Genomic DNA, 12,624 nt, shown 5'->3' on the forward strand with positions numbered 1-12,624 from the left:
TTCTTTTGCAATTTCGACATGTATTTGACCCATATTTCATTGTACCCAACATCCCGAGATAAAGAGTCGGTGAAATTGTACAAGAAACACGATAAACAAGGCACAAGACATGCTAATAATGATCACAACAATAACAACTAAAGTTGCCGACTGCATAATGCTCTGATACTAAAAGTAATACCAGCCGGAGAGTGAGCAGTTCTGGGTGCGACTTGGTTCGACCTTTAGAAAAGCTAATCCCTTATCTAAATTTCAAAATTGATGACTCCACGAATTTTAGGAGTACTTTGCATAAAATCAATATGCTCTTCCACCTTTTTGTATCAGAGTATAAATACAACAACAACAACAACAAAGAGAAAAACAGTGACAAGGAGCGACTTCATCATCGCCACCATTATCATCATCATCATCATCATCATCGCCATCATCATCATCATCGTTGGCAACACATCATTGTGTGTAATCGATGTCTCGTTTCGTCTCGTTCCATCTCGTCTCGTCTCGTCTCATTACATTTCATTTCGTTGGGTTTCGGCCCATTCGCCGCTCTATTTTTCTTTGAACGTATATGCGCATAATGTATACGCCGCGTTGGCTGTCTGTCATTTTGGGCTACGGCGCTAATGTGTAACACTTTGTACCCTGTCCTTCCACGTCTCGATCTATATGTGTGTGTGTGTGTATGTGTTTATGTTGTTTTGTCGCTCTCGGGAGTTACTAGAACAGTTCATGCGGCTTGTAACACTGCTGAATAAATATATTTCTAATGTAATCCGGGATTACCAATCCCATTAAATGTGTGCAAGTATTCAATACAAATTCATTCAGCTCATCAATTCTAAATGGCAACGCACTTGTGCACATTATATAGCTACACATTTATATAAAACATTGCCAAAAAAAATACTAAACATTTTTATTAATAAATTCTTTAATTAACTTTGTCTTAGCTGTGCTATTTGCATTTACCCTCTAATTGGATAATGATTAAGAAAAGAATTGTATAGTCCAAGCAAATTTCTTAGGGTGCAAACTATGAGCAGCAATGTATATCAATCTTATGAAACAGTTTGTCTTGACTGCCTGACTGACGCATCGGGGACTTCTGAAGAAAGCTAAGACTAAGACAAAAGATTTCTTGTATTTCTTGTGGGTAAAAAAGGGTTTCTATGCATCGGCTGGAAACCAATTTTCAAAGATTTATATTGGTGTTAAAGGAATACAATTTCTGACCGATTAACATCAGACTAATTACTGAAAAAAATGATACAGCTGGTATCTTTTTATAGATTGTGTTCTATATATTTTTACTTCTCGATGTTTACGGAATATTAATTTCGATTCGTTAGGGTATTTGCAGAAAAAGCAATTATTGCCCTGATGTGTGCATGTTTGGTGTGTTTGCAGAGATACCTCTGCCTATGTCTGTCTGAACAAGATACGTACAATATGGCTTGAGTTGTCTTCTTTTCTTTCCCTTTTTTTTTTTTTTTGTTTAGCTAGTCAGCGCAAAACGTAGCGAAAATGAAAATTAATGAATATGCGCCACTCACAGGCATCCAAAATAAGCACACACGCGCACACAGACATATATCAGGGCGAGTGCCTCTCGCTCCGTGGAACATTAAAATGCGTTAGTAATACCTAAAAAGGTGGCAGCCACCACCTACCTGGAGTTGACGTGTAGCCATAAGAGGCTTAATCTGTGAGTTTCTTATTGTCATCGTAAATGCTGCTCTTGAGTGACATCAACTTTTTTAGCTTCCACTTATTTTCACAATGACATAACTCCTGCAAGGGGTTGCCACTGTGGCACAGCAATACAAAAACAACTCAGTGGCAACAAAACCAGAGCAATTGCAGGGCGAGAATTTAGTATTTCTTTTACTTATACATTGAATAATATGGACATATCTCTACTGAAGATATTGTAGAGTGTGGTGTTTAGCACAAGTCCGACTAATATGCCTTTAGTTATATCAACACTAAGTTTTTTCAAATACCATTCAACTAGAAACATAATAAGAACAACTTCACTTGACGAAGGAAATCTTCACATAGACAGCTATCAATTTGACAACAACTTTTTTGAATTCCTTATTTTATGCTCATAAAACTTTAATTGCAAAATTTTGAAGGGCAACTGTCAAACAACGGTTTGCTCCCAATGTAATTAATGTTGAATTAATCTCAGTATAATTGACTAAAAACAAATTTCAATAGCCTTAGGGCAGGTTAGCAAAAGTTAGATAATGAAATAGATTATAAAAAATATATGTTGTTGAAAATCTATTATATTTATATATATATATATATTTGTCTCTCAGCATTTCTCTCTAATGGAATACGTAAATGAACAGTATTGCCTCAGTTTGTAATCAATTTTACTTGAATACATATCGTCTTCACTCGAATGTATTTCAATTTAGCTAAACCTGCTCCCAAACAGATGTTTATATATAAGCTTGAAATTGTGGGAAATAAAAAGCTGATATAAAAAAAGGTTTTGTTTGCTTTTATTTAGAATTCTGGTTTACGTTTTGAAACAAATAAGAACGCTCCAGCAAGAAGGTCAGACTAGGGGCATCCCTGTTACCAGATGTTAAATGAAGTACCACAGGTACTTATTTCATTTTATTAGCACACTTAGCTTTAAGCTGAGCGTCTCAATTTAGTGGTCGACAATTGAAATATCATTAAAGTAGGCTTTCAATTTAGTTAATGGAAGTACTTCTGGTGACAATTATGTGAGATATGTCTTCTCATAGACTTCCACTCATCGATGTTAGCGATTTACCAGCCCCCAGTCAGTCAGTCAGTTGAAGTCCCATTGTGACAGACAAATGAATGTTTCCTTAAGCAAAGCATAATAATTTTGATTGTTATTTTTAAATGAATGCTTATTTTGTGAGAAAATTAAAACCGTTTGAAGTGTGTTTAAAATTCTGAACACTTATTTTAAATTTCCCTACCAACTTGCTTATGCATGCAAAGCAAATGAGGAGTGTGTGTGCCACACATCCTTACACATACACACGCAGACACACACACACACACACACACAGACACACGTATATGCGTAAGAAGTGACTTGCAATAAAAGCAGCCCACTAACTCATGCATGTCTGATTACACGCAGAAATATACGCGTGAAATACACGGAGTGAAGAGCAGCCGCAGATCCGGCAATCAACCAAAGCCAAACAGTCATGCTTATTAACACAGATACACACACACACACACAACACACAACACACACACAACACACACAGAACACACACACAAACAGTCAGTCTCGAGCCCCGCCTCAATTAGCCTCATTTGTGTTTAAATTGTATTAGAGCAGAGCCAGAACAACAAAAGCCACCACAAAATAAAAGCAAGAAAATTCCGTTACACGAACAAAAAATTAACGCATTTGGTGGTAAAGCCAGTCACTAAGCCACTAAGCATCGTCTGGCCATTTATCGATAACCAGGCATACCCCACATTTCCATGTCAACATGAAAACCAAAAAACAATCGCAGCCATTTACAAACGTCACTTAAGCATTTGCCCTTCTTATCTGGGAATGTTGACTTAAATATTTATATGTTATTTGCTTAGGATTGTCTCAGTTATCTGATACCAAATATGTATTTGCACATTTATTCATATATGTATGTATCGTGGCCTTGCTAAGAATTTACTCACACTTTTGATTTCATTCATTTTGGTGAATTGGCGACCAAATTCCCATAAATCAACTCCAAATTTAAGGGCCCAGTTGCGCACTCTGAAATGTAAACGAACAAAATTAATTAATTAATTAATTTGCGTTAGGTGAAAAATGTATAAAAATCAGTCTTAAACTGACATTGTAGACTTAATTTAAAAAAAAGTGTTTCATTTAAGAAAATTACATCAAAGTTCGATACGAATTGATTAATTAATCACAAAGAAAAAGTTGTTAAAAACTGTATTTTCATATTGACAAAAAACAATTGGAAATTGTAATTTGATCTTAAGTGTTTATAGTATTTTATAAAACTAATATTGCTCGACATGAAATATTTGTGAGCCTTCTAGATCAGCTAGAGCACTGTGACTAGTCTTTTTACTAAATTGAGTTATTACTTACACGAATTTAGGTGAAATTAAACTTTTCTCTTGTCTCAGTGGTCTTTCCCTAATACGAAATCTTTATTCAAAATTTCGCTTCACATTTACATTCCCATTTGTGTTTAACTCCCCTTCCTCTCGACTACTTGTCGGTTCATCTCTTTGATATTATTAACACACATTTCGCGATTATTTTCTCATAAACAGACTTCGCTTGGACGCAACTGAAATTTCTGACCATTATCCAATTTCAATCACTTCTTTGCCACTTTATCTCGCCACAATGTTTACGCTTCATTCCCCTCTCCATCAGCATACAACCCCCAATCTGTAGTTCGAAGAACTTTTGTCGCTGGTTTGACGCTGCCATAATAGAATTTTCATATAATTTAAATCATTTTGGGCAACGTCGCTGGCCATAAAACTTTGTCTGCGTCTGCGTCTCTGTGAGCAGGCCACTTCTACTCCAGCTCCGACTCATCCCCCATTCCTTTAAGTTGTCTGACTGCCCCTCCTCTGTATCGGCAAGTTTATATACACATGCGCTTATTTTGTATCTAGATAGAATCCAAAACGTTGACGCTTACGATTAGAGTGTAGCTGCTCGCTCAAGATAATCAAAATTGCGTATACGCAGTGTTGTTGCTGCTGCTGCTGCTGCTGCTCTTGTTACTTGTGTATGGATACTCAAGAATTGGATATTGTTTATGTATCACGAAATGTGTAAAGCGCTGAAGCGGACATCAATGAAGCCGTAAATAATATATATATTCGTAGCCATTTGAGTGGACATGACCAGGTCTGTCTGGAGATCTGCCCACGCTAATATCTAAGTTCTTCAGCTGCATTGATTAAACAAGGCAAGAATTCTATTTTATTCTGGAGGCTATACATAGAGACTAAGAACTAGAAGTATTTTCGTTAATAACTGAATATTAATATTCTTAATATAATTTTAATAATCGGCTAATTTTAATTGAGACATTACACACTTTGTAGTTTTATTTTTACTGTGTGTTAGTTACAAATTGTTGACATTTTTTACGTATTCGAGTCTCATGGAATTTCACAATTATTGCAATAAATATTACAGCATTTGAATTAATTGCGTTATCTAATATTTTAAATTAAATTTCCATTTTATTTGAATTATGCAAGATGCAATTAAAAACACTACAATTTGTAAATTTAATTCTTCCTTTAATTTCTAAATTTTCAACATTTATTCTTAATTTGTGGACAATGCAATATCCACATTAAATAAATAAATAAACAAATATTTATCTTAACTGTTTCTCTGTCCTTACGTCGATATGGTACAAGCTCAACTTTAAATTTCAAAGAAAAACATTTTCCAAATTTAAAGAAAATCATCTGCAGCTTCAACAATTGTACAAATACTTTTATGTAGCACTATATGTATAAATATATAAATATAAGTTTTTATGTCCTTAGCAACGCTTCGACTCGTGTAGAAGGTTTGCTCTTTTTGGATGTGTGGTCCTTCTACGATACTTATTCAATTTTTGTTGCTATTTTTTGCCTTTTTCTCTATCTGCTGTCTGCCGTTTGTCTTATGAGCTCTGCGTTGTGATTTTCCTTTCGAGTTTAGGTAATAAATGTTTGCCAAAAGTTATCACATTGTGCTCTTTTTCTTATATTTGCTCTTTTTCTTATATTTGCTCTTTTTCTGTTGTCTAAATATCCTGCCTACCCAAAGTACTGACTGTATTTGCGAGTCTACTTATTTCTATCTTGATTTAATCTTGTAAAGTTTTCAATGCCAGGATTTTCCATGTGCTCAACTCGGCTGCAATTTTCTCGATTTCTTTTGAATTCTGTTGTTTATATAATAAGTTTACAAATGTCAAATTATACATTACAAAATATAATGACCTGCAAAAATAAGTTCCACGGAATTTCCAGCACTCGCGGAGTTTTAAATAAAATTCCCAAAGAACGTGGGGAGAAATTCAGCTATAATTTCTGAATGGAACGAGTTACTTAAAGAATTGAGTACTTTTGAATGGACTGGGAGATGTCTCCTTATGTCTTGTTGTTGTCTTGTCACTTGAAAAACATTTCTGCCCTTGTTTTATTGGGCATTGGGAAGGAAAAGGAAAGGAAACTCATTTCGATTTCAATTATACAAACTGAAAACTACAACCTGAAAACCTATTGACCTAGTACGTGTATAACGACAGAACGAGTGCCTGTCGCGGAATATAAACTTGGCAGGAAAAGTGAAAACCTAATGCTAAGGACCCGAGAAAAACTAGTTCGATGGCTTTACATATATGACACTCGAGCGTGACGAACGTGGTTCGTGCTTAAAAGGCAGATACACAAGACAATGCAAAACAGCACCTGAGCTGAGCATCAGGACAGGTGAAGCTGATGTGCTGTCATGTAGCCAAAAATCTTGTCCCCATTCCGCCTGCTTCACGTGGTTTTAGCCATTGTCAAGTTTTGTTGTGGTGCACAACTATCAAAATGGGCGGAACAAAATGCGACTTTTTATTTTCAGGGCACGACAAAAACGTCCTTCGAAGGCCAAGAGAGCCAAGATGACGTTGATGGTCTTTCATTGGTGCTTGCGGTATTTATGTTCTGGGTTTTTAGTTTGATTCTGTATTGCCTTGTGTGTGTGTGTGTGTGTGTACTTTATTCTTTTGTCTGCAATAGCTACTTGAATTGTATTTTGGCTTTCCAATTTTTATACTCTGTTAGGGAAGGTCTGTCCATTTATTTATTCGTCAGTCACATCGTTTGTATCGACAATGGTTAGCTGGCAAATCCATAATATCAATAAGTGAAAATCGCTAAAATAACATATGTCTCACATTTTCAAACTAGAGGCACTAAATGGTGAACTCCTTTAAGGATCAGCGAATATATTTCTCGACCATCTATTATCAGCTGCAACGTTCTCATTGGCATTCTTTTAAATTAGAAAAACTGACTATGAGTTCTGAGGATTTCACTAGATGTTGCTTTCTTGAGATAGCCTTAAAATCAATAATCCAATATTCATAGACTATTTTAATTTCGGAATAAAAAAAGTTTACTTTTATTTTACTTAGACGTTTACTTAACACCAATCAAATATTAACAATTGTGAGAGCATACTAAATTAAAGTGTACAAATTACAAAATTCTAATTATAAAATGTATTCTTCTGAAAACTTGGAGCAAGTAATTGTTAATGTCTGCGTTAGACAAAGTTTTAATTTTGGGATGATACTGGGAATCGGGGACGATCACATCGATCGTCGATACAACTCACAGTTCAGTCTTTTCGGACAATTCTAAAATGAGAGTCATAAAATTTAGATGGTAGATTGCTGGTAACGTCCTTCAAAGATAAGCAATTAAATTTCCTGTACATTCTTACATTCTGCGCCACACCCAGACTTAATTACAGAATTAAAAGATCCTATATCTATATCTATATCTATATCTATATCTATATCTATATCTATATATATATATATATATATCTATATCAATATCTTTCACAGCCTTTGAGTTCAGGTAAATTACTAACGAACTTTTCTCTATTGCCGAGTCAGTACTAAAACCAAACATATTTTTAACCCGTATTCTGCTGATATTATTCTGTTTACAGGGTATTTCGCAGTTGTCTCTGGACTCACATTCTCACTTGTTATTTTCTGCTTTTTGGTGTTAGCTGTCAGTTATACTCATTTGCAATTTGTTGTTGTCGCAGAGGCAATTGACACGAATGCTGCTTAAAACAATTAAGCATTCCCAGCACTGACACGGCCAGTGGCAAATATGTCTGTGTCTGTGTGTTTGTGGGCGTGGCAGATCTAATTACAGCCGTGGCAGCTCAAGTGAATAAATAAAAAATCACAATAAAAGCAAGCGTAAAAGGAAGCATAGCGAGGCAAAACAAACAGACAAACAGAGCTCTAACTACTTATGACAAATGACAGTGAAAGTGCATTAAGCGGTAAATGCAATGACTGGGGATAGGCCACAAAGGGGACTGAGCGGGGGGTATGCGGACTAAGAACATTGCGTCTGGGGCAATATATGGTCTTTTTTTTGTTGTTTTGCCTGTGCCTGCCTCGCACTTCTGTTGCAATTAAGTAGATTTTGGATTTGCATAGAACACGACAAGTTAATTTATAAACAGAGCGAAGCGCTGAGAATAAAATGCAGACCAGCAGTAAGCGTGGAAGTGAGCGACTGTGGATTGTGACGCAAATAAATGTACGTAATAGATTAAAGACAAAGTTTGCTAAACCAACACTGGAAAACTGCTAGAAATTCGAGTGTGTATTTTGTGCCTGTGCATTAAGCTCTGAGCAGAAAATATAATGTCATTTGAAAAGTGTATGCAGATTGTATGGAAATTTAGTAAACTTCGTTTTACAGCGGTGCAGAAAATAAAACTATTTTAATTGAAAATAATAATAATCAATTTTTTATTTGCGAAATGCGCTTATCCAACGATCATCCGACTTTCTACGCCTCTTAATTAGTAAATTTGGTGCTCAAATGTGCTCACTTTACTGAAATCTTTGTCCTCCAGTCTGTCCCCTGCTGTACTTTAGATCATCCGTACATCTTACACCTTATGGGATCGGAGACGTCAGCTTCTGTTCTGTATACATTTGAAAAACTTTTCTTATATACTTTTTACCCATTGGAAATCTGTTCTGGGCATAACAAGCACAGATGGTACAACAGCTAGCAGGAGCAATCAGCTGGAATGCGTCCGGGAACAAGGAAAAATCCGTTGAATGACCAAAGCAAAAATAAATAATTCTAGAAACTAGCGAGCATTAACAAAATTTGGGTCAGTTACTATGGGGCAGCTGAAACGTGCACAACTTCATCATCGTCATCATCATTTTGATTACGTGCCTCAAACATAATCGCCAAGGCTGTGCCCCAAAGGCTCCTTTAGTTGTTGTTGTTTATCTCGCAGAGGCAAAAGTTGAAAAAAATTTAATTGAATTTCTGCAGTGACACAGAAGCAAACATACAAAAATATACAAACAAACAAAAAAAATAACAGAAAAAATAAAAGAAAGCCAAACAGAAGTTTATATTTCAAATTAATGAAATTATTTTATACGCATGCGTCTCAAATTGTCAAAGCCATAGAATATAAAATGCTCAAGTCGAGGGAGCTCGACTAGCAGGCAGCTGCAATATCATCACAAGTTGTCAAAAAACAAAAATGTCGTTTGGTATATTTGAGCTTAGGATAGCTTAACAACTTCTGACCCCAACTGAGACAAGTTTTGTATATTTTGATCACATAGAAAATGTGTTGATTATTATTATTATAATTGGGGCTCGTGGACTGCGACCTGCTAGATCTATCAACCCCAGCTCCTTCACAAATGTTAGAATCCTTGTTGGATTGAGGGCTACTACTTCCTGGCAACACTGTGCATTGAGGATTCTTCTTCGCTTTTACAAAACCTGCAGAGCTGGTTAGTACAAATACCTAGTTTAGTTAGGTGACTTCTTTGTCCTACAGTGTCCTGTCAATAGACGGGTGAGTATTTTAAGTCTATTCTAAGTTGATTATTATTAGGCCACGATAAATTCCTTCAAAATCACTCTTATTTTCAAGAAAGTAGCAGATGACAATGTAATTATCATAATAATAAATAAGATAACTGTCAAATTTTACTGCTATGTGCATAAGTCATAGAAGAGTTTAATTTTATGGTTGTCATCAGACATAAGCTGGGAAGTCGTAAACCCAACTCATAAAGCAGCAGTCGTGGAAATTAAAAAATAATATATTTATTTAGCTATTAAGCAATATTTTTTTGCATTATCGATTTCAAAATTTGAAAGATAAATCAGTCTTAGAGTAAAACTACTAACATCCCAAATTTTAATTAATTAATTAATGATTATTTTAATATTGTTGACAAAAGAAGTAAGAGTGCTCTAGTCAAGAAAAAACTTGGTTAGATGAAATAACCTTATCAATTATCAATATCAAAATTATTTAAAAAGTGTTTACTATTTCGATTACTTACTCATTGTGAGGTATATCCTCATCCTGATCGGCGACAGCTGCACCTATCAGCCTGTGCAATAGAAGCACGCCCAGCAACAGGGCCAGATAACAGTTCACCTGTTTGTGCTCCATTTTGATGACGAAATTCGGAGAAATTTAACTCGTTGTGTTTTGATTTTAGTTGGGATTTAAATCTGTGGCTCCGTAACCAACACTCAATAATATATTTTCAATTTACTTGCACAATATTCATATTATTATTGTTTTATGGTTGTGTTCATTATTTTATGTTGCCACAAATTAGTTTACCAAACGAATTTGGAATTGTTTTTGATTTTTGTCGGTTTTTTTTAGAAAAAAATTTAATTTCCGATTTCAGTAAGTACAGTATTTATTTTTATTTTATTTATTTTTTAATTCAAATTTACTTATTTTTTATCGAGATATGAGAATTCCGCATTTTTGTAAATTGCCAACAACACTTTTTATGACATATCTGGCGAATGATTAACATTTTAATTAAAAGTTAATAAATTATCCTTTAGATGTATGTATGAGTGGGATGTGGATGTCCTTCAACTACTGTAAATAAAAGGGACAAATATATATACGTTTTTATTACAACTTTTCATATGTATTTTTTGTTAATAGTTAAAGTCAAGAAACAACGGGTATCTTATACATATCGAAGATTTCATACCCTTGCATTGCTTATTAATTTTGCTTAAAGCATCGAATTTGCTCCGGATTAACAAAATTGTTCATAGAAGAACTCTTCTTAGAAGAATATGTCTATGTAAGAATATGTTTTGGAGGGTCGGAAAGGAGACCTTTCAAAATTATAATACCCTCTATAAATTATAATAAAAATGAACTCGATCTGTCTCTGAAATCAGAAAACTTATACAAATAAATCACACCCATTTGCAAACCATTTTTAATGCGGGTTCAATGGAAAACTTTGTGACGAAAATGTAATTCCGATTGGAGGTGCAATAAAAATATGTTTGCAAGGGCATTTATTGAGCTGCTCGAATCGGAGGTTGAGTTTGACCTAGAAATGAGTTGTCCAACACACATACACACTCATACACACACACACACACACACATACAGACAGGCACAAGCATAAATTTATGCTCTGGTTTCGAAGTCGAAACCTTTTCGCTGAAGCTCGGCGCAGGCGCCTTGACAAAGGCGGCCCATTCAGTTGGGCCAACGAATGTTCTGCCAAGCGATTTTTTTTTTTTGTTGTATGAGCATGCCACCCCTAAAAAGGCGCACATAGCTGTACGTCCTGCGAGTCTCTATGAGTGTGTGTGTGTTGGTGTGTGTGAGAATGTGTGTATCCCCAAGGATATCGCGTAATAATTTTCATTAAACATGGCGCAAGCCTTTGCGGCCCTCACATAACTTCCACCCGAAGCACCCGCAACGACCGCATCCGCATGAAATAAAGACAATTTATTGTGACCGATACGCACACACACACATATGCATTAATACATACATACGTGCATACATACATATATGTATTATACTATACTAAACTGTGGCACGCATTCACACACTTTTTGTGTTGTTGTCTTCGCTTTTCAGTGCACTCGCTGCACATCAAAAACTTTGACAGAATTGGAACGGGGCATCCACGCACAGGATGCGGCCCCAGCGTTCGTTGTCATAGTTCGCAGCAGCAACGCCTAAAAGCCAGCTACACATATTCCAAATGCAAAAGCAACACATGCCAACTTATGTTCCACACACTCACAAACACATGCACATCAATATAGATCCATACATACTTATATATATATATATTTATATACATATGCCAACGAATCTCTCATGCACTTGCAACTGCATGGAAATAATTAATCTGAGTTGCTTTAAAGGCCTATACAAGCAGGGGAAACACGGCTGCCCAATTTTGTATGAACAGATTTAAATTCAGTGGTTTACTATTACAAAAAAATACATTCTCATCATACAACACAAAAGGATCTTTTTATTTTTGTTAGTGAATTTATTTGTCGAGTTCTGGAATATTTATTTAAATTTTCAATTTAAATAAAATGCTTTAATATTACAAATGCAAGCATAAAACTTTAAAAGAATTCGATGAAAAACTTGTGCAACTGCATTTTCATTTTATTGAATCCATGTCAGCAACTAAACTATTTAAATTAAAAAAAAAATACACCAAAAGCAACAGAAAATTATTTTTTAAATACTTGAGTATCGCAGTAAAAATTTAAATACATCAAGTTTACAAATATATTTATATGTGTACCCGTATTTTTATTTTATCTAAACATGTTGCATATGTGAGAGCTAAAAATATTGTAATAGCTGAAAATAATCGTGAAAGCATGTGCAGCATGGCGTATACGCAACGTTGAACTAACGGACACTGCTGAGAAGCGAAAGTTTATAGTTGGCGCACGTTTACAAAGTTTTGCGTGTTTTACAAAAGATTTATTATATCGCATATATCGGTTTTACTT

General features: G+C 35.1%; 1 protein-coding gene across 2 annotated transcripts in view; it reads right to left on the bottom strand.

Annotated features, from left to right (window-relative positions):
• The window catches only part of LOC6566456 (voltage-dependent calcium channel subunit alpha-2/delta-3), a 41,150-nt gene extending 30,679 nt beyond the window's left edge, over positions 1–10,471 (bottom strand). For both annotated transcript variants that reach the window (XM_032739561.1, XM_032739560.1), the window contains exons 1-2: positions 10,140–10,471; positions 3,697–3,778 (exon numbers count right to left, since the gene is read on the bottom strand). In XM_032739561.1, coding sequence (XP_032595452.1) covers positions 3,697–3,778; positions 10,140–10,252 — 195 coding nt within the window. In that variant the 5' untranslated portion in view covers positions 10,253–10,471. The remainder of the gene's footprint in view (positions 1–3,696; positions 3,779–10,139) is intronic.
• Between the last annotated feature and the right edge of the window lie 2,153 nt (positions 10,472–12,624).

The sequence above is a fragment of the Drosophila grimshawi genome, unplaced genomic scaffold, assembly GCF_018153295.1.
Source record: "Drosophila grimshawi isolate 15287-2541.00 unplaced genomic scaffold, ASM1815329v1 contig_1377, whole genome shotgun sequence".
NCBI lineage: Eukaryota > Metazoa > Arthropoda > Insecta > Diptera > Drosophilidae > Drosophila > Drosophila grimshawi.